General features: G+C 50.1%; 1 protein-coding gene across 1 annotated transcript; it reads right to left on the bottom strand.

The window, feature by feature from the left end:
- Nucleotides 1–6,212: 6,212 nt before the first annotated feature.
- On the bottom strand, nt 6,213–21,706 carry AQP8 (aquaporin 8). The gene is made up of 6 exons (XM_034420718.3): nt 21,622–21,706; nt 18,244–18,506; nt 16,759–16,885; nt 14,445–14,659; nt 11,978–12,112; nt 6,213–8,717 (listed from the first exon to the last, which is right to left on the bottom strand). The coding sequence occupies exons 2-6, from the start codon at nt 18,492–18,494 to the stop codon at nt 8,675–8,677; spliced, it is 771 nt and encodes a 256-aa protein (XP_034276609.1). The 5' UTR covers nt 18,495–18,506; nt 21,622–21,706; the 3' UTR covers nt 6,213–8,674.
- Nucleotides 21,707–22,476: the final 770 nt, after the last annotated feature.

Here is a 22,476-nt window from a genome sequence, read left to right as displayed (position 1 = left end):
CTTCTTTTAAAAAATGCTTTTAAAAGGTAAAAAAAGAGAGGCTCTGATGATCCCAGCTGAGCTGCCTGATCGTCAGAGCCTTTTTTTTACTTTTAAAAGCATTTTTTTTGCAACTTATTCAAATAGGTTGTAAAAAAAATGCTTTTAAAAGTAAAAAAAGGGATTGCGCGCCACAGCTGATCACCCCCCCCACGTGCTGTTCTACTTACCCCATGCCCCTTTTTGGCGTGCACTGCATGCGCACACACCTCACATTTGGTGCATGGTGTGCACAGCACATGCGCACACGTGACGCACATGCGCATGCGCAGCCAGCAAACCGGTAGTAAACCAGTTCAGATTTCACCACTGAGGCATTCCTACAGATTGCAAAATCCTACAAGCCTTTTCCCCACAGTGGGACTGAATTACCATCATGTCAAAGAAGCCATCCGTCCCGTTCACTAAAACTGCCTCTGCTAATCCATCAATGGGACAGCTAATAAATGAAAGGATGCCTCCTGCCTGGCAACGGAAAGATGCTCTCTCCCGCCCTGGGCTGGTCCTCCTGTGGGAGACCCCTTTGGCAGGCCCAGCAGCAAGAGGAGAGGGGGATGGAAAATGGGTGGCACTCTTGCTCCCCCTTCAAGGGCAGATTCAGAGCACTTCCCACCCGCAAGGAGCAGAAAAGAACACAAAGAGGGCAATTATCTGAAAGGAGCTGCTGACAGCTCAGCCTCCTGCAGGGGCCCAGCTTCTCTGCTGCCTGATGAATTGTGTTGCTCCAACCTGGAAGTGGGAAGGAGAAAGTGACAGGCCAGGCGGGGGGGGGGACTTCCTCCCAAGAGATACCAGACAACACTCCAACCTCCCCCCCCCCAAGGATGCTTTTCCACCCATTCTCCTGCAGTTGAATAAAAAAACCGATACTCATGGGGGGGAGAGGTCTAGAATGGTCTAGCCCTTTCAGGAGAGGGCCATCCTTGTCCTGTGGAGAGAGCAGGAGAGCCACAGTTGATGGATGATGAAATGAGACCTCTCCATCTGGGGTGAAGAGCCCCCAGTTCTCCAGTGAAGCCGCTGGAGAATTTCTCTTCCTCTGAAGAACCTGGAAATGGAGACACTGAGAAATTGGAGAAATCAGGTGACAGGAACGGAACAAGGTATCCTGTGCACACAGACACATTTTGCTCACCTCGTTAAACAACGCAAGAATGACACATTCGGTTCTTACTTCTCTTTTGCTCACCAGTGAGTTCCACGCTGCAGCCAGTGGCCTCCACTTCACTTTGCTTGTTTTATGCTATTTTCCCCCACTGTGGGCAAAAGCTTTTTGGACATGAGATTTTAATCATAAAAAGGAAGAAGAAACCCACCGTTTTATTTGTGGGAGTTTCTGAAGAAAATTCTTTCACTAAACTGAACTGGATGAAAATGCCAAGGAGAACACGGAGAGAAATCGTTTGGCCTCGCACTGATCTGGAGCAGGGGAAGCCACCAGAATTCACAGGCTCTCCATAAATTGCTGCTCCCTATCCAGGTTATGGGCCTTGAACTTCCACAGCAATTCAAACAGCATGAATGGATGTGGTCCTGTTTTCTCCTTTGAAATCAATGTATAAGGAGATGCTCAATCATCCAGGTCATGATTGTCCCAAAGATGCTTCTCCAGATGTCAGACCTGAAGAAGCTTCTTGGATGAGAAGCAAAACTTTTCAAGGAAAAAAAACCAAGAAAGTCCAGTTGCCTTTTGGAAAAGCACCTCTGAGTCTCCTTTGGAATCAGAATCAATCTAAGATTAAGCATTCCAGTTCTTAAGCATCACACTTGGCCAATAAAGAATTCCATTCCATTCCATTCCATTCTGGGTTTGTGTGGTGCACCAAGATAAAATATGATTTCTTTGGCTCTGCTTTATTGCAGACGGTTTGAACTTAATCCCTGGCTTGCCAGCCATGATGTAAAACTGTGTGTTGAAAAAGCCAGCCAATTGTATTTATCTCAGGGACTCCAATTTCCTCAGTACAGGGTGCAAATTCTGCCAGAGCGCCCCTCACTTGCCCCCTCAGCCAGCTTCCCTTCCAGAGCAGCTGTAGGTCCAATGCAAGCAGCCTCTGGACCCTGCTTGTCCCCCCTCCCTTTCAGCTGCCTGGAGGCCTGTCAAGAATGGGGAAGAAATTGCCCATGGTAAATTGGGATGGGGGTATTTGAAGCAGATTCTTCATCTTCGAAGGCAGATTGCAGACTTTCCCCAGAGACTTCTCCATCACCTGTGTCAACCCTGAAGTGAACCTGGCTGTGGCCATCTTGGAGGCTTCAGGGTTGCCACAAAGCAGAAGGGACCGGCGGGGGGGGGGGGGGGGCGAGATAGTTAGATGGGGTTTTGTAGCCAAAACAATAAAGTTTTCCTGTGGGAACCAAGGACATTCTCACAGGTGGCTGGCCAGAGGAGGAGCAAAGGAACAAGCAACTGGCCAGCACCTGGATTGGACAGCGTGACCAGGGACTTGGGGGAAAGGGGAAACTTTTACTTTTTAATAAGGTGAAAGCCATAGGAACCTTCAGTCGGCTTTCACCAGTTGTGCCAATAGGATGTATCCAGGAAATTGTTCTTTGAGGAATGCGCCTGCCTCAGAGTTCTGCTTTCTATGGGTGCATCGCTTGGAATGCTGACAACCTGCAGCTGCTCTAGTCCTGACCAGGTAAATACCTCAGAGGCATCTGAACAGTTTCTGAGAATGCCACACACTCGTGGTCTTCTGTGGACCTCTCTCCATCCAAGGAATTCGCACTCAGCTTCCCCGCACCCCAACACACAGGCACAGCCTGATCTTTCTGTGAAAGCACATCTGCTCCCAGCACAGAATTGGCTGGCACAGCTGGGGCAGATGCAGAGGAGCTGCTTCCTTTGGGGCACCTTCAACGGCCTTTCCTGATGGGCTGCAACAACCAGCATAAATGAGCTGCGGGGGAGGGGGGCTTTCTTCCCAGGCCTAAAGGCTGTCTAATGTCTTCTTTCCCTTTGTTGACAACAATGGAAATGGGGTGGGGGGTGTCCTATTGCTGCCCTTTTACTTCTGCTAGGTGAATTCTTGCCATCTTGCAATTCAGGGTTGACTACGTCAGCCAGGAAGGCCTGGGTCCAGCTGGCCAAGCGAAAGGCCTGCCCTTGGTGAGCAGGAAACTGGCTTTTCCCAGGGCAGTCCAGGTCCTTCTCTCGAGCATCCTTACATGCAAAGGTGCCACTGGAGAGTCAACACTGCAGCAACATCCAGCTTCTCTAGAAAATCCTGAATGGCGAGGACAATGAGCTACTCAGCCTGTCCCAGCCAGGTGCCCTTGCCATCACCACTGCCTGGCTGGCACCCATTTCAATTGGACCACTAGCAACGAGTAAGCCACTCCTCCCAGCCTCCGCCTTATAACTGTGAACCTTGTCGTTTCAGGCCTCTCACAGTGCTCAACTGGGGGCCCTTCACCCATTGCTTGATCACCCCAGATCTGTGGCCAGGCAGATCTCCCTCAGTTTGATTTCAGATCTTCCTAACTTTGGGGAAACCGGATGATCCCCTTTTCAATCTCTTTTGTAGCAGAAATCAGTGCCGGCAGTCGCCTCCTCCAAGGGCCCCTTAAGACATACAGGCTGCCTTCCGGAATCCAGGCTCTGTGTGGGGATAACCCAGCGAGAAGACCCGATACACGAGAAGCATCTCAGGGACCACCATCTTTGCCTGCAGGATACCTTCCCTGGTGCCATTGAACAGAATAACAGAGCTAGAAGGAACCTTGGAGGTCTTCTAGTCCAACCTCCTGTTCAAGCAGGAGACCCCATACCATTCCAGACAAACAGTTGTTCGGTCTCTTCTTAAAAACCTCCAGTGTTGGAACAGCCACAACTTCTGGCGGCAAAATGAACTATAAGTCCATTTTATAGGTTTCCCTGAGAGAGTGAGCCACACACCTAATTTGGGCTGGCTGGCTGGTTGCCTTTCAACCTGAGGCAGAGACGCCCTTCCTAAAGCTAATGGAGAGCCAAGGTCGCCTGCTAAAAGCTCTAAAAACCAATTGCTACCTGAAAGAACCTGACATATTCCTGGTTGTCTTTCTTGTCTTCTGGGGGTTAGAGTTGTCTTTTCTTGTTCATTCATTCAGGCATTGGTGACAATTTCCTTTTTAACTGCAATGCTCCTCTTTGCAGTTTCAGCTCTCTGTGGCTCCAGGTTGATGGATAAACATAGTGTTGGGCAAGATGAAAAGAGCATTTAAGAGCGCTGGCAGGTGCTCCAGTCTCCCAGGGGGGGATCAAGTTGCAGATGCAGAATTGTTGTTTAGTGGGCTGTGGAACCCTTGATGTCTCCCACGGCTTCCTTGTTTTTATGTAATGATTTGCAAGGACAATTCTAGTTTGGATCTCTTTCCAAGAAAGCAAAAATCGTTTCAGACACACCGAGAGAAAAATGGGACAACCCTTCCTAATAATGAGGACAGGCTGTAGGAAGATGCTGGCAAGATGGGTTGCCATGGCAATGCTTTGAAGATGCAGTCCCAAAAAAACCTCAAGTGAAGCTCCTCCCTGTGGGATCTCCCTCAGTTGTGGTGTGTAAACAGACAAAAGAAGGGAAGGACAAGACTGAAGAAATGGGAACCGATCTTGTGTCCAGTGCTACTAGACTGACTGGAGATAGGGTCTCAACTAAGGGTATGGGCTGCGATGTGGGAGAACTGACAGCTTCACACCTTCAGGTCTAGGGAAGACCAGGCCACCTGTTTCTGCCAGGGCCCTCCAACCCCAACTCAAAGAATGGTTTTAAACTCTAAATCACTCAGGAGCTGAAGGCCCATCATCTCCCACTGCAGCAGACCTGGGCATTCAATGCATTCCGTTAAGCAGCTCTCTGCAGCAGCCTTTCAACCCTACCTCATTCGTGGAGCTTTGCAGGTTGTCTGACCTCAGAACAGCTGCACTTCTTTCAGCATCCCAAAGCAAGGACTCCAACTTTTTAGCAAGCCTGTGGGACAGTCTCTGGAGCCCCCAAACCAAGGTCAGTCTCCAGTTTGGATGAAATTGCAATGCTGGGTATGGTGGCCAGAGTTTTTAGCCCAGCATATTATACAGATGGGGGTAGTGTGGTGGCTCAGTGGTTAAGATGCTGGGCTGGTCAGCTGGAAAGCCGGCAGCCCAGGTTCGAGACCCAAGCGCCACTCGACTGGGTGAGCTCCCATCCTCACCTCAGCACCTGGCAACCTAGCAGCTTGAAAGTATGCAAATGAGAGTAGATAAATGGGTACCGCTATGGTGGGAAGATAACAGCACTCTGTGACATCATGCTGACCACATGACCGCGGAAATGCCTTCGACAGCGTTAGCTCAATGGTCTTGAAACAGAAATGAACAGCGCCCCCTAGAGTCGGCAACAACTAGCAGAGTAAAATCTGCAGGGACTCCTTCACCTTTTATATTATGCAGACAGCCAATGATTCCAAACCTGTGGCTTTCTTTCCCTCAACAAACCTTACAAATAAATCACTTGCATTAAGGCACAGTTTGTTTTATCGTGATTTAGTGGACAAACCACAGAGTTGGGTTTGACTTCTACTGAAAGCCATCAATCAACCACAGTGTGTCAGTTCACACAAACCTACAATGCTACAAGCAAGCATTCCTCGTTTCCATCGCAGCTGAGCAAAATGTGTAAATGTGTCAATGAGCTCCTTGTGCTTGCTAAGGATTCTCTCTCTTTCCCACTCTGCCTTTACTCTCTCTTGCACACTTCTCAGTCATGGCACACTCTTAAAAAGCAATTCAGAGTTTGTGCAGATAAAAAGGCCTTTCTTCTGTTATCCTTCATGCTATACAGCGGCAAAGAATTCTTGATGAATACTTCCAGAACATAAAAATGAAGCATCTGTTTAGAAAACTGTAAGCTGAGTTGGTAAGCCCTTTTTTACTCATCCACTATCCTTGGAGGCCTCTTGGAAATAGCTCTAGTCCCCCACCCTAGTCAAAATAACTAGGGCCTCCCCCCTCTGCTCTAGAACCTTCTTTCCATCAGCAGCCCTCTCTCCTTCCTACAAGTTCTGTTTCCTCCTTTGCCTGCCATCCACTGCAAGTAGAAGCCCCCCACACACACACACTGCCTCCCACGCGGGCAGGTTGTCTTCTGTGGCTACGCACCAGCAGCCTCGATCCAGCAACTGACAGTTTAGCACCGCTTATTAATGAAACATCTGTATTAGCCAGCTGAGATAAAAGTTTATTGCCTCATACTGCAGTCAACAACACTTCCCTTAGGTGATTATATGCCATGTTACAGATAAGGCCAAGTCTTAAGATAAGGGTCACCTTATTCTTATTGCATTAATAAGAGGGCTCCTCCTGCTTTCTTGATTGATTGAAAAAGCTCAGAGAACAAACAATTAGCTGCAGCCCAGTAAGTTCCTCCAACTGCCAGATGACACAATGTGAACTTTGAAGCTGCTGGGAAGCACAGAGCTTTTCTATGCTAGCAACTGAAGGGCTCCTATCCATCACGGCTGCGGTGGTCTGTTGCTTGGGAGCGCTGAGATGCTGCAGCTTATCCGCAGCCCCCCTCCCACCCCCATGAAGGGCTCCCAACATCGGGATGGTTTGCAGATCCTGAAATCGAGGGGAGGGGGGGTGAGAGGACAAAGTCCCAGATGGCAGCCAAGCAATCTGGAAAACGTCCTCTTTCATCCAGATGTCAGCAATCCTGGTGGCATGGAGCTGCTCAGACATGCTAAACCACAAACTGTACTTAATTAGCCACCCACAGCTGTGTTCCTACTCCAGGGAAAACATCAAAATAAGCAGATCACATTAAGGGCCACTACATTTGTGCGCTTTTCTTGGTTTTCACTTTATTCTAGTGGTTTGTGACCCCAGGCTCAGGGTATCATAGCATGCTGTGCTAGCATTTCCAGAAGTGTGACACCGCTGTAGATCTGCTTGGGAGAGGATGGGTTGAACAATGGGGGGGGACCCAGGCAGTGACCCCAAACCAACCAAACAACAGAGTGGCTTAACCCAACAATCTGTGGTTAATTCAATAGATAATGGTTAGGCAACCGGTGCTTGCCTAATAGGGGGATAGTAAGACACCCATCCACCGCAGGCAGGAGCTAATTTGAGGCTCAACGTATCACCCCAATTTCTACAATCCCTCCCTCGCTGGTGTCCAAGGACAGAAAGACGTGTCCCCATTGTCTGCCTCCAGTTCTGTGTTCAGGTTTGTGCAGCCACTGGCTCAGTCCTTGGCGGGGCGGCAGGAAAAGACCCAGCGGGGCCGTCCCCTTAACCAGCCGCAGAGCGCCACGGCCTTTGCTTGGAGCCGGGTCGTAAACCGAAAGCCCCCCCCCCGAGGGCTGCGTGCATCTCGGGATCCATCCAGCCTTCTCCCCATCCCGCAAGGCAAAGCGCAGTGCAGCCAGAGCTCCGGGCAGGGCGATTGCCGGTCAAAGCCCAGCCCGGGCCGGGATCTCCGTGTAGCGCAGCTTGAAGGACGGGGAAAGGTCGTCCTCGGGGCGGGAGCGAGACAGCCGGAGGGGCCGCGAGAGAACCGTGCCCCGTCCCAGGGAATTAGGGGTGGGGGATTGCGGGCCTGGGAAGCGGCTGGGAGGGGATGTCCCTGCAAGGCCTGGGACCAGCGCGGTGGTTTGGGGGGCATCTCGGGCCAAACCTGGTGGCTCAGCAGACTGATAGCATTGTGATTAACACCAGCTGTCTGCAATTACTGTAAGTTCGAATCTCACCAGGCTCAAGGTTGACTCAGCTTTCCATCCTTTCTAAGGTAGGTAAATTGAGGACCCAGATTGTGGGGGCAATAAGCTGACTTTGTATAAATATACAAGAGTATGAAGGCTATTGCTTAATGCATTGTAAGCCGCCCTGAGTCTCCGGAGAAGGGCGGCATATAAATCAAATTTTTTTTAAAAAAACGGGCGGGGCGGCCCCTCGAGGCATGGGAGGGCTGGGAGGCGCAGCCCCGCTCAATGGCGGAGGGGCTTCGGGTCCACGGGGGGAATGGCCGCTCTCTGGGGATGGGAAGCCCCGCTGGGAAGAGCCGACGAGAGCGGCTGGATGTCTCTGAGTCCGGCCAAGGTGCCCCGAGAGCCCCCAGCGTCGCCACGAGAGCCCGGCTCTTCCTCCCACTCGGCTGGGCGAAGCAGCCCTTTCGCAGACGGGATCCTGGCTGCGGGGCTGCGCGGAGGCGGCGTGGCCCGGAGGTCCCCCTGCGGAGCGCCACCGCCGGAGATGCCAAGCCGAGGAGCGGCTTCCTCGCCGGGGCTCCGGATGGGGCTGGCGGAGTGCCGGGCGAGCGGCCTGCAAGCGCCGGGCCTGGTTTGCGGGCCGCTGCTCGACCCGGGGCTGCCCAGGGCCGCTTCGCCCGGAGCTCCTCCGAGAACGGCTTCCCCGCTTCGGCCCGTGGATCTGCCGGGGCCGCCGCTTCTTCTTCGCCCTCTTCGGCCTTCTTCGAGCATCGTTTCCAAAAAGGGGGAGGCAGAATTTCCTAGATCTGCAACCATGAAAGGGGAAAATCGCATCGCCCCGTGTTTCAGGGGCCAACATGAGCGCTTGGCGGAGCCTCGCTTCTGCCAGTCTCTTCCCCGGGCCAGGAGGGCTGCGGCTGCCTGGGGTCGCGCGGGGAAGGCGAGGCGGTGGTCCTCGCAGGGCGCCTCACTTGAGGAAGAAGCGCGTCTTGCTGTCCCCGATCAAGAACCTGGAAGGAGGAAGGAGCGAGGCGTGAGAGGCGTTCACACTGCGGGAGGCAGCCCCCCCCCCCCGCGCTCCCCTGGGCTTTTCGGGCCCTGCTTTTTCTCTGGGGAGGGGGCAGCCTGTATAGCCTGGGTGTCTGGGAGTTGAACACCAGCCTTAAAGTTGCCAAGGTTGCCAACACCCCTGCTGGACGCCATGCTTGCTTCCTCTTCAAACTCCCCACAGGCCCCTCTTAAAGGGTTGATGCTGTCCAAAGCTCAGTTTTTGGCAGAGGTGTCCAACCCAAAGGACTATTCCCCCCCACATGTTGCCGGGGTTGGCAGCTGACCGCCATAGCATCCTATCCTAGAGGAGGAGAGAGAGGAAAGACCGGCTCTGGAGGACTCTTGGGAGAAAGCTGGAAGGAGCCGCAGCAGTTCCACTCGAGACCTTCTCCACTTGAGAGCTTCTGGTTGAACCTTCCTGATCCTGCAGTCTCAATTCTAGAACCGCATTTCTCCTTGCTGCCCTTCTCTGCAGCCCTTCCACATTGAGGCGGAATAACAGAGTTGGAAGGGACTTCGGATTTCTTCTAGTCCAACCTCTACTCAAGCAGAAAACCTCATACCATTCTGGACAAATGGCTGTCCAATCTCTTCTTAAACACATCCAGTGTTGGGACACCCACAATTTCTGGAGGCAAGTCGTTCCACTGGTTAATTGTTCTGTCAGGAAATTTCTCCTTAGTTCTAGATTGCTTCTCTCCTTGATTAGTTTCCATCCATGTTTCAGGAGAAAAGGTTGACCCCCTTTTCTTTGTGGTAGACCCTTAGATATTTGGACACTGCTATCATGTCACCCCCAGTTCTTCTTTTCATTAAAGAGGCTTTCTTAAAGGATTGAAGGTGTCTGCAGCATGTGGTCAAAAAAGTCAAGATGGCATCCACAGCGGTGCAGTCAAATCTTTGTTTTTTTGTGCATTGCAATCTTGAGTTTTGTTTATGATACCCCTCTAAATGGCATTTTGTGGAACTTGGGGGCAGTGTATTAATAGTTATCCCACCCATTTTCCTGTCCCCCTCTTTATCTTTAATCAACGGAGAATCCAGGAATGAACCTCATGGTGCCCCTCCAGAGATCCACTTCTGATGAAAGCTCTTTGAGATGCTCATATGACTGTGCAGTGTTCCAATATCACAGAGGTTGCCACAGAAGAGGAAGTCAAGCTATTCTCCAAAGCACCTGAGGACAGGACAAGAAGCAATGGGTGGAAACTAATCAAGGAGAGAAGCAACCTAGAACTAAGGAATTTCCTGACAGAGAGAACAATTAATCAGTGGAACAACTTGCCTGCAGAAGTTGTGAATGCTCCAACACTGGATGTTTTTAAGATGAGATTGGACAACCATTTGTCCAGAATGGTGTGAGGTTTCCTGCTTGAGCAGAGGTTGAAATGGTATAGAGTCTCCTGCCTGAGCAAGGGGTTGAACTAGAAGACCTCCAGTGTTCCTTCCAACTCTCTTATTCTGAAATTTCTGACATCCTACACATCTCCTCCTTCAGTTTTGAGCAAATTATATCTTCCCTTTGCTCTGTTCCAGTCCTGGAATTGTCTTTTCTTGTGCCTATGTTTGTCTTGCTCCAAAAGATCTGAGCTCATCTTGTTTATCTTTCGTGCTCTGGCCGTTGGTGGAGAGACAATGAAGGGTGTGGCTTTAGGAGACAATGTTCTTTCTGAGTTTTCACTGAGTGATTGAGGAGTTTCGGTTTCAGCAAGACACACATCTCATCTCAAGCTGCTTCCTGGTTTTGCCTTCTACTTAAGCACCGTCCTAATCAAGCTCACTCTGCTTTGGCCAGACATGATTTCTGCAGCCCTTATAAGGTGCAAGAGATGTGCCATAATCCAACATCCAAATAACTCAAACCATAATGCCAGAAACCAAATCCCTTCCACTTATATAATCTCTAAGTCAAGCCTTTAAAAGATGTTGAGAGTCTGGAAAGACTGGAGAGCAGAGCAACAAAGATGATGAGGGGGCTGAAGATTAAAACATGAAGAACAGTTGCAAGAAATGGGTTATGTCTAGTTCAATGAAAAGAAGGACTAGGGGTGACATGATAGCAGTCTTCCAGTATTTGAGGGGCAGCCACAAAGAAGAGGGGGTCAGCCTATTCTCCAAAGCACCTGAAGGCAGGACAAGAAGCAACGGATGGAAACTAATTAAGGAGAGAAGCAACCTAGAACTAAGGAGAAATTTCCTGATGGTGAGAATAATGGATCAGAGGAACGACTTGCCTCCAGAAGTTGTAAATGCTTCAACACTGGAGGTTTTTAAGAAGAGACTGGACAACCATTTGTCTGAAATGGTATAGAGTCTCCTGCCTGAGCAAGGGGTTGAACTGGAAGACCTCCAGGGTCCCTTGCAACTCTATTCTGTTATTCTGCCTTTTCCATGCTGAACATAGCTTACATTAATCCTGGTTTATACTGAACCTACTTCACATTACCCTTGATTGAATATCATTTATGGCTAAACCTGCTGCACAAACCTAGCCTGCCTGTTTAGTTTATGATACCAAGATCAGATATTGCCTCTCCCTGTTTCTCATTAAGCACCAGGGAGGAAGAACCTTGGTGATGGAATGACAGTGAAAGAATTATGGGGATGTCAGGACAAGGTCCCCATGATCAGCATTGGCACAGGGTCACCTCTGGCTTTTGAATGGCACCCAGAGGGGCCAGATTCAAAAAAGTTGGCATAGTCAAGCAAAACCACATGTCACTTCTAAACATACTTGCAATTAGATTAATTACAAACAAATGTGATTACTTCCCAGGTGTTGTCTTATTTATGCCTTCTGTCACACTGAAAACTTTGGGAGACCAAACAGAAGCAGATGAGAGGCAACAGGCAGCCCTGAGGCATCCATTCCTGACATCGGCCAAGATGACACTGACTCGGTTCTCGGGAGGGGGGTCTTTCCTGGCCTGGCTTGGACTGAATGTGGGACTTCCTGCATACCAAACACTTCCTCATTCTCGTTCTTATTGAACCAGGGACCCTTTAACATGTTCCATTGATTATTATTGAGGAATTGATGCTGATAGACTCAATTAATTCCTGAGTCCCGCTCCAGAATCAAGCCAAGGATCCAACTAGCCCAGCCGGGCAACCCCTTGAAGTGGCATTTGCCCTCTAGAATGAGGTCCCCCCCCCCCCAGACCCATCCAGCTCCCCCTCCCCAGGGCATTCCGGAAGGCCTTGAAAACCTGCCACGTACCTTATCAACGCAGCCACCAGAAGCGCAGCCCCCATGGGGCCCACCCAGTACACCCAGTGATAGTCCCAGTGGTTGGCAGCCACTGCAGGGCCAAAAGCTCTGGCCGGATTCATGCAGGCTCCAGAAACGGCTCCCCTGAACAGAGAAGAAAGATTGACAGAATGAAACCGCCGCTCCCAGGAATGTTTTCAAGGCTTCGGGATTCTCCATTCTGGGCAAAGAATTCCCCTAGAGCAGTGTTTCTCAACCTTGGTAGCTTGAAGATGGGTGGACTTCAACTCCCAGAATCCCCCAGCCAGCGCTGCTGGCTGGGGGATTCTGGGAGTTGAAGTCCACCCATCTTCAAGCTACCAAGGTTGAGAAACACTGCCCTAGAGACTTCTTCTTTGCGGCCCCTTTTATCCTCACTGAGTGCAGAGTTAATTGGTGATACTAACGCCCCCCCCAAGGCATTGACCAAGACGAGGCCAATTCCGGTTGGGCCAGGAGGCCAACCACATTCAAGTCTCCTTGCTGTACATTGAAGTGGCATTGAAAGAACCAGGAGAGGAGCCTCCAGGGACAAGCGAAGGTCTTCGGAAGGGGAAGGGCTGCTGCAGGCGGGGCTTCAATTGGTCTTTAGACAAGCAGCAGGCAAGCACTGCAGGGCGAGATGTATTTTCTGGATGGCTAGAAACAGAAACACCCCCCCACCCCCACCTCAGGCCAGTGAGTGGGCAACTGTCATGTTATTATTCTGTTATTCTGAAAGAAGAAGCAGATGTTCCCCGGGATTTTGCTGTGAGGCACCAACAATTTTGGCAGGGGGGAGGGGGACACATACCCTGACATGGATCTGCAAGGGAAGATGCCTCTGGGCAATGGGCCATGTCTATCAGCTGAGCCAAAATCCGGAAGAGAGCCAGCCAGGGATTCCAGGACCCCTCCTTGGAGGCTACCCTCTTCCCTCCGCTTGCTGATCTCTGTCGACAACAGCTGGGAAAAATTACTTAGCAGCTGAACTGCAGCTTAAGCACATAATGGCCATCCCTGGCTGGCTCTCTTTCTCACTTTTATCAATTGATGGATGTGGGAGTTCTCCCTGATTGCAGGTGGGACGGGATTGAAACCTCCTCCAGACAAAGCCTCAGTGGTGCTGGAGAGAGACTGAGTTTGAATGCTTCTGGACGTGAATGGCCCAACTACCCGGACAGCACCCTGGATCCTAGTAGCAAAGAGTGCCAGGGACAGGGTTCTCCCCAGGCAGGCCAGGAGAGCTGTTTCTGCCCATCCTAAAGTCCCCACACCCACCCCAGCCACAGGGCTCTGTCCGTCAGCAAGGCAGCGGAGCTGTCCAGCAGGTCAGGAGGCCCTGCAGCCTCACAAAGGAGCTGACCAGTGGATAATGATGGCAACGCTGCTTCCTTCCTGGGTCAAATGTGGGCTGCAAATGGCTCCTTCCCTGATTTCAGATGATGCCCAGGCAAGCTCATGAGGGCGAGTTTTATCTCCTTGTGCTTCCCACAGGCTAAATGCCTTCCATAATGGACCTTAATCCCTCAAGGAGCAAGTGCACTCTGGGGGCTTGACTCCGGTAGGTGTTGGGAAGGGTTCAGGCTCAGCCATCATGGCCGCCAGTCTTCCCTCTCCCTGGTTGTGCTGAGCACGTGCGCAGTTGTTTCTTACATCTGCCGATGTTTTTATATCAATGTTCTGAGATGTGGAAATGCTCCAAGTTCACCCATCTTGAAACCAGCTCTGCACCTGCCTGTCTTTTCAGCTCTTCCTTCCAGAGCGGACCTTTTGGTTTAGGTAGAGAAGGGAGGGCACATGGTAACCTGTGCATGTGTTAACACCTGGGACTGTTGGGAGGGGGAGGCGGAGTGAAGGAGGATGGAGAGGGAGGTGACCCACGCAAATAGGTAGTAATGTGACGTGGCAGATTTTTTTTTTTTTTGTTTTGAGGAAGGGAGTGTTAAGCATTAATTAAAGGGAACAAATTTTGTGGGGCAATGGGTTGCATTTTTTTCAAGCCAAGTCAAAACCTTTTGTCTGAAAACCCTATAAAGCAGGAGTCCCCAACCCCGGGTCACAGTAAGAACTGGGCTGCACAGCAAACCCTACTGTAAACGGAGTCTGCAAGTTGTGTGCTCCTCCTCCTCCTCCTGCCCCCTCTCCCCACTGGTCTGTGGAAAAACTCTCTTCCATGAAACCGGTCTCTGGTGCCAAAAGGGTTGGGGACCACGGCATAGGTATCAAGTACAGGCCTGGCCCCAAAGCAGCAGAATGGGTGTTGCACCAGGCAAAGGAAGCATTTTGATAGACTGGGTCTTTCCAGGGCTGCCTCTCTGCTCCCCCTTTTAAGGACAGTTTTAAGAACCAATTCAATAGGAGGGAATGTCGACCCAGGAGGCGGGGCTTGCTGTTGAAGGCATTGGTGGAGAAAGAACTTCCTCCTGGACCTGGGCAGAACCTCTGGCCAACTCACCCAGCCAGGATGTCCACGGTGACGGTGAGGCCAATGCAGAAGGGTGCCAGTGGACTCTTGGTTTTCTCATTAATGGCCCCCATGCAGACAGCCATCACCAGGAGCATGGTCATCACAATCTCTCCCACCACAGCAGCTGGGAGCTGGTGATCCGAGGTGATGGCCGTGAAAGCTCCTCCTGTGGCATTTTCATACCTCTCCCACACTGTGGTTACCTGAGAAAGACATCAAAGAGGGATTATCCCAGATTGATAAACCTGGATTAACCAAGCATACAGAAACCTGGTTCTATAGCAGTAACTGTGAGAAGGATCTTGAAGTCCTAATGCACAATGACTTAAATATGAGTCGGCAGTGTGTGGCCAAAAAAGCCAGCGCAATCCTAGATTGCATTGACGGAAAGAATCAAAATAATGTGAAGTATTAGTACTTGATAGCAGTAGCCCAGTATCTCAAGGGCTGCCACAAAGAAGAGGGAGTCAAGCTATTCTCGAAAGCACCAGAAGGCAAGACAAGAAGCGATGGATGGAAACCTATCAAGGAGAGATGTAACTTAGAACTAAGGAGAAATTTCCTCACAGGGAGAACAATTAATCAGGGGAACGGCTTGCCTTCAGAAGTTGTGGATGCTCCATCATTGGAGTCTGGACAGCCACTTGTCTGGAATGGTATAGCCTGAGCAGGAGGTTGGACTAGAAGACCTCCAAGGTCCTTCCAACTCTATTAATATATGAAGAACCTATGAAAATTTGAGGCCTCATCTGGTTAACATAGGGGGCTCATAAGTATGTGAGGTCCTTGAGATTGAATGGCTGTTTTAGCACCAGACAAAGATTTGGGGTTTTCACTTGGCCTTTCTCCTTGGCTTCCCATTGAAGGCTTGCAGTTTCAGGTGCCTCCCAAGCATCCTGGAACCAGAGGCGGAGATGTTCTCCTACAAAGGCTTGGAGAGGAAGGCCTGATCCAGAAGGGCTGCAACAAGTGACTTCCAGTTGAAGGGACTTGAAGCCACAGCTGGAAAGGGAGGCAGACATCCCACCTCCCAGCCTTCCTTGCATCTCCTTTGGCAATTAAGGAGGGTCAGCAGGAAGGACGTGTTCAGGAGCCAAGCATCCGCCAAGACATCCACTTTTCCGCCAGCCATATTGGCTTTCATTGGTTCTTTTCGGGGGGAGGGGTTGCATGGGAGATCTGCCATGGGTCAGACACCTCCTCCTAAACCCTGTGAGACTGGACTGAAGTTGCCATAACTAAAAATGAAGCAGCCATGGAAGCAGAGAGGGAAAAAAGCCAGACCTGTTATCTAAAAGATTCTTCAGGGAGGTAGATAAAGACAGAAGTTGGTAAAAAAAAAACAAAGGAAAAATGTCAGCTGAACAAGATAAAGGAAGTTGAGCACGTGGTAACTCCCCCTCCCCCCCCACACCAATCCCTTCAATAGCTACCAAATTTATAAGTAAACAAAGCAAGAGTAGCTGCCAGTCTTGTGAATCACAGGGGGAAAGACTTTGGGAGATAAAAGGGGTCCTGAAGCCCACCCACCCCCCTCTTTGAGTCATCTTTGGATCCAGACTGGGCAGCTTCCGTCCCTCTGGCTAGGGCCTGCCAGCCTAGTGGAGGAGGATGGGTGCAAATGTGCCCGAGTGTGCCTATGTGTGTGAGGAAAAGCAAATGTATATTGTAAACAGTAAAATGTTGGTGTTCCTTTAAATTCACCGGGTCTTTGGGTATTTCAGAGGACCGATTGTGCCTCAGTGTTCATTGAAAGTGATTTGTGTGTGTCCTTAATTATTTCCTGGCTGTTGTCCAGGGTTTTGTGCCTTGTCTGCTCCAGCCCCACCTCTCTCGCCCAGGTAGAAAGCAAGGAATGGGGGGAGGTGGCAAAATCTGCAGGCCTCAACAGGCCTCAACAGGCTGTGAGTGAATGACCATAAGCCAAACCTGGGAGTGTGCATGGAGCACCACCCAACATCTGCCAGAGCCTCTGCTCTCCATCTGCAACGGTGTTATGTGTGAATGGCCTTGGGAGACAGCGCAACGACAACCAAGGGGACAGTGCCTTTGTTGGAGCCCAGAGCAGGAAAGTGGCTGTGAGAAATATCTCAGAAGGGGCCCTCCCTAGTTTCTTAGGCTGTAAAAGGGTCCAGGGAAAAAATGTACAGAACATTCAGAGTTGCAATATTTCATCAATGTAATCTTACAATAAAGTAGAGTTAGCTCATCTGGTCATACTTCCTGTCTGGTGTACCTTGTACGGCTGCTACCTGATACCTCAAGTGCCCTCCCCTCCCCCCTTCCCAATCCTCCGCCATACCTTAGCCAGACCAGCTCCAATCATTCCCCCGCACAACTGGGAGACCCAGTATGGAATGACCATCACCATGTTCAGCCCACCAACGAGCCAGGCCCCCAGGGAAACGGCCGGGTTGTAGTGGCCTCCACTGCAGGCAGAAAGTGGGAAAGAGGCATCTGTGGTCAGAGGAAAGCTGGCAGGAAAGGGGCACTGCATCACCCCGTTGCCTGCTGGCAGGGAGCAAAACTCACAAAAGTGAAATCAAGGCTCAAAGGTGACTGCAGGTTTAACTCGATAAACTCTGTTTGAAACCTGACTTTTAAGAGCCCAGCGCTGATGATCTGAGGGTGGCAGCTGAAGCTCCCCATTTAGTTCCATGTAATTTCTGGAGTATGATGTTCCTAGTATTGATTTTTGTCATCATATTCTCTAGGTCAGGGGTGTCAAACTCTATTTCATTGCAGGCTGCATCAGGGTTGTGTTTAATCTTGGGGTGCCGAGGTGGGCATGGCCAGCATGACATAACTCGTGTTGGGGGGGTCACATGTGGCGGCCCAAGAGCTCTGCCTTCGAAAATGGGCTCCTGAGCTCCATTTTTGGCTGGGACAGCCTCCTGCAATCCTCTGCCAGTGAAAATGGAGCTCGGGAGGGCAGTGCGTGGCCCTTGCAAGGTCCGTTTTCCCTGGCAGAGGCACTGTGGGCCAGTCCTTCACTGTTTCCAGGGTGGCCCTGTGGACCAGACTAAGGAACCCCGTGGGCCAAATCCACCCCCTATGCCTTACGTTGGACACCCCTGTGCTAGGTGTATTTTATAGGAGAGAGTCCAGTCCAGTGTTACTCCAAGGTACTTTGGATGGCGATCACAGGGGAGTAAGTTGTTGTTTAAGTAGATCTTCGCCATCTGCCCTGCCTCTCTGTATAAATGGGGCATCGTATCCTCCCCTCAGTGTGACTGCAAGGTCCCACAACAAACTGCAGATCACATGTTCACCAGCTCTAAACTGAGGGCATATACCAGCCCAGTATCTGATTTTATTTTTTTATTTTTTTATTTTTTTGCTTCAATGGTGAGCTGGCCTAGCCCTTGGTATTTGAACATAGATCTTTTTAACATTTTACATTTTATTGTGTTTTACTAATCTAGGTGAAATATTAATAGATATTGCTAGTCCATGTATGATTATGCCATACAGTCAATCAATCAATCAATAAAACATGCCTGAAAGAAAGAAAATATCCCAGGTGGGGGCTCCATTTAAAGGAGGAGCAATGCAGAGGAAGAAGATTGACACTGCAGACCTGTCAATCAATGTTTCTCAACAGTGGCAAGTTCAAGATGGGTGGACTTCAAAGCTGGGAGTTGAAGTCCACCCTTCTGCAACTTGCCCCAGTTGAGAAACACTGGTCTGGTGGATGGATCTTCTGACCCCCTGTTCCTCCATCGCTCCTTCATGGCTAACGTGACCACATCCCCAAGCCAAACTGCCCAGCTGCCCCTTCCTTCACCTGATATTCCCCAAGATGGCAATAGTGAGTCCCAGCGCCAACCCATGAGCCAAGGCCGGCTGCAGCCTCCCGGTGCCGTCTGAGTTCTCGACGACCGAAACGCAGCCAATGTAGATGAAGAAGGCCGAGCCCACCAGCTCCCCGATGCAAGGCTGCAAGTAGCGCTCATACCAGTGGGGCTGGGCCGGGCCACGCTTGGTCTCCTGCTCAGGCTCTTTGAAAGACATCCGTCCAAATTCCACGTCGGACATGGCTGGCCGATTCTGGAAGACAAAGATTATGCCCTGGTATGCAAACATGTTCTCTGCCAGCCTGGTGAGGTGGGTGGAGGTTGACCCTGGAATGTGACAATGGGGCCTTAAATCTGGCTCGCTTGTCATTCCCCACAAGGCCACTTTGTTCTGGGTGGGGTGAGGCTTTGGCAGAGCTGTGTCCCCATTGTCCTCTTTACCCACCTCTGGTAACAGGCAGGGAAATCAAACCCATAACCACCCCACTCTTGTCAACACTGCAGCCAGCCAGACTGGTCAGGTGAAGATCTCACCTCTCCTCTCCTCTCCTCTCCTCTCCTCTCCTCTCCTCTCCTCTCTCTCTCTCCATCCCTCCCTCTCCCTCTCTCTTTTCCCTGTCACCTTCTCTCTTTCCAGTCTCTCTTCTATCTCGTCTTTTTTGTCTCCTTCTCTCGCTCTCTCTTGCTCTCCCTTTCTCTCTCTCTCTCTCTCTTCCTCTCCTTCTCTCTTTCTCCCTCCCCCAAGAACAGAGCACAGAAGTCTAAGGTGAAACCAATCAGCCAACTGAAAAATTACAAAATTGGGACGGGCGCCTGAGTTCACCCCAAGGTTGCCCCAAATTTGTTTTCTCAAATTTGTAACCTAAAGCCACATATTTGTAGGCCTCCAAAGAGGTAGACTTTTCCAGGGAGAAAGACTCCAATGGCTCTACGATTCCCTGGTTCTCCCTTCACACCAACCCAGAGAGGGAGCTGCCTCATTTTAGTTTAGGGTGCTGAATGAACCCTGCTCAAGTCTTCAATTAAGGGCTGAATGTGCTACTTGAAGGTTGAGTTACTTGGAGAATCCAGGCAAGATAGTGAGTGAACACGGCTGTTGAATGGCAGCTGGGCAAGGACCAGTTTGTTTGTTTGTTTGTTTGTTTGTTTGTTTGTTTGTTTGTTTTTTTAATTGGTACAGTGAGCAGTTTACAACGTCATAACAAAAACATATGAACACACAAAAGCACAGATTAAAAGCAGAATTAGTAACAAGTTAAAACTTGCAGTAAAAATAAAGATCAAAGTTAAAAATTCAAAAAGTTCACAAGGCAGCAGCGGTGTCATCAAGCCACCAGCCATCCTTGGGGCTGCATCGTACTTTTAGATGCCATGCTAATCGGCAAAGCCAGGTCTTAACACAAAAACCAGAAGGGTGGAGGCTTGCCTCACTTCTGGGGGTGAGATGTTCTTGGGTTAGGGGTTAGGGCCACAGCAGAGAAGACCTTCCCTCTTGAACCCACCAGCCAAAATTCCTTGACTGACGGGATACGCAGATGCCCTTCCTGCTTGACTAGGTGGGACGGGTTGATGTAATTGGGATGAGAGAGTCTGATGAGATTTTGATGAGCTGCTGCTTAGAATGGGATCGCAAATAACGGCAGAGAGATTACCTCACTGTTTCTCAATCTTGGCAACTGAAGATGTACAAACTTCAAGTGGCCGAGGTTGAGAAAGACTGGATTAACTAATCGGTGGTTGAGACCATGACGGTCACGGTTGCCTTTACGGGCATAAGAGAACCCCAGAAAATCATACTTGTCTTCAAAGCTCAAATTCAATTCAAAACTCACCTTCTTGGCTATAACCTAAAATCAATTTTTGGCCACAGCATTGCTGAGATGTCCCAAAGGTGCTTTTTTCAAGAGGTAACTGAACTTTCTGGTTTTTCTTTGAAGAAGCTTCTTCAGCTCTGACTGGATAGTGGGGAATTCAGTCAGAGCTGAAGAAGCTTCTTGGATGAGAAGCGAAACGTCTTCAAGCAAAAACAAAGAAAGTCCAGTTGCCTCTTGAAAAAGCACCTTTGGGACAACCATGACCTGAGAATTTCCATAGATGTTGCTGAGATGATCACTCCACCACCCATCATCCACTACTATATTGATCGGATAAAATCCATCCTTTTTTGAAGTTCTATGCAGTATAGTGCTGGGCAGAAGCATAGAGCTGATTGCAGGTCAAAGCACAGATACACACACACACTGTGTTAACAGGGCAGAAAAGCCCCTTCCAAATTGCACCCTTTGTACCCCTTCCTGGAATCCTTCCCCTCCCTGCTGAAATATGCACTACTAGGCACCCCACAATAGTGTGGGAGTACAACGACCAGTTTCTCGTGCAATTATTTAATCGTTCTTTGCTTTCTTTGGCCCAATAGTGTCTCCAGACTGAAGCTGTAACGGTGGCCCCCAAGATTCCACATGGCCGAAGGGTTTGGGGGATTTATTGGGCTGAAACGGTCAGAGCATATCGGGCCCAGGACTCTGTGGGTTTGGTTCCCAGGAGCAACATTCTCCCTGGGTCTCAAGAGACCAGCGGAATCACTGGGGCGGGAGGCTCAGAAGGTGCTTGAATCAGTGAGGACTAGCATCTTCAGAGACACCCTCGTTGAGTGTATGAGTGGTTGCTTTTGAAGCTTGGTTTCTTAGCCCACAAGCTTCTTCTGGTCTACCATCTGATTTGACCCCTTTTGCCCAAGGCAGCCTCATAGGAAACCAGCTGCAGGTCTGAGACACACAACTGTCAGTTTGCGGTAAAAATGCAGTATATAAATTTGTATAGATATCAAATTAAAATAAATAAATAATAAAATAAATACAATAAAATAAAAAGAATCTGCATCTGACATTTAAGAACTGAAAACTATTCCTCAGTGATTATTGTATAAGAAATGAACTTTGGACTGAAGATCTGACTTAGAAGAATTTTATCCAGAAGCTTCTCTTCTGTGCCAGTCCATACTCAAAGCTGGAGGCAGCTCCTACAGGTGAGGGACCCTGTGCTCCATCTCTGCTCATCACCAGGCAAGGAGAAACAAATTCATTCCTGCAAAACTCCTAATGAAAAAGTATTCCAAGAAAAGAATTAAGGGGCTTCTTGCTTTTCAAATATTCTTTTTTGCAATTCTCTGCTTTAACACTTTCAAAGGTATCCTATATAGACCATAGAATTTTTCATTTGTGGTCAGGTCAGTTCCTTCTTAGGTACCTCAAGTATTTGGAAACCAAAGAGGGGGGCTTTGTCGAATGGTGGCTTGCCTGTCCCCTTCTGGATGGAGCCCTCCTTCTCCTGGAGACCTCACCCCTACCCCCAACTGTTGCAGGACTCACCCAAGCCTCTCCACTCCTGGCTGCAGCTGCACGATGGCTTCACCCTAGAAGATCAGCGGCTTCTGACCAGGCTGCCCACGGCTTCTCTGGCTGACCGGCCCCTTTGGCAGGAGCAGCACTTTTCTTATCTCCCAGGAATATTGGCACCCTCCCCACTGATCGGGGGGGGGGGGCGTGGGAGAAGGGTGACAAAAGTGCAGTCAGGCCCAAAGGGGAGGGGAGGGAGGGGCTGTTCCAGCCGGCTGGGGAGGAAGAAGAGCTATTTGCTCTTCAGGGGTGCTGAGTTCAAGGTTTCATTTCGGAAGCCTCTGCCAGATCTGGCTGCCAGGCTGGGCGAAGTAGAGCCAGCTGAGAAACGCTCCTTCCTCAACGCAGCGATGCCCTTTGGAGAAAGGCAGTCACTGCAAAAGCCACGAAGACGGGGGCATGGCTGCCTCTCCCAAAAGAGGTGGCACCACCAGTGCCCTCAAAGCTTCACCTGGGCCTTTCTTGAATGTGACAGAGGCAGTCACCCCATCTGATGGGTGGACTTTGACTCCCAGAATTCCTCAGCAGCCCATCCAGGCATGAATTCTGGGAACTGTCATCCTATCCTTTGGGAATGAGCCAGCATAAAAAGCACTGACAACAGAGTGGCCTTGAGCATGTACAGAAGGCTTTTGCATTGAATCTATCTGGGAGGAGAGGTGGGATTCAAATCGGCTACCTCTGAAAGGCAGGCAAACCCAGTCCCTGCCATTGCCTAAAGACACCTGCGCTCGCCTGCAATTAACGCCTCTGTCGTGCCAATCCTGGGCAGAGAATTGAGCTCTGAGGCCTCCTCTGCTCAGGTGCTCAAAGCAGAAAGAAAGGTGG

This window comes from Pantherophis guttatus, chromosome 14 (assembly GCF_059756535.1).
Source record: "Pantherophis guttatus breed Tessera chromosome 14, ASM5975653v1, whole genome shotgun sequence".
NCBI lineage: Eukaryota > Metazoa > Chordata > Lepidosauria > Squamata > Colubridae > Pantherophis > Pantherophis guttatus.
The sequence above is the reverse complement of the archived record's forward strand: the minus strand, read 5'-3'. Positions and strand labels throughout refer to the sequence as shown.

Coding starts and splice junctions, on each gene's coding strand:
- AQP8 (XM_034420718.3), bottom strand. CDS start 18,494: ATGTCCGACGTGGAATTTGGACGGATGTCTTTCAAAGAGCCTGAGCAG. Junction 12,113..14,444: donor ACCGTGGACATCCTGGCTGG/GTGAGTTGGCCA, acceptor TTCTCTGTTCAG/GGGAGCCGTTTCTGGAGCCT. Junction 8,718..11,977: donor CTGGTGGCTGCGTTGATAAG/GTACGTGGCAGG, acceptor TCCTCCTTCCAG/GTTCTTGATCGGGGACAGCA.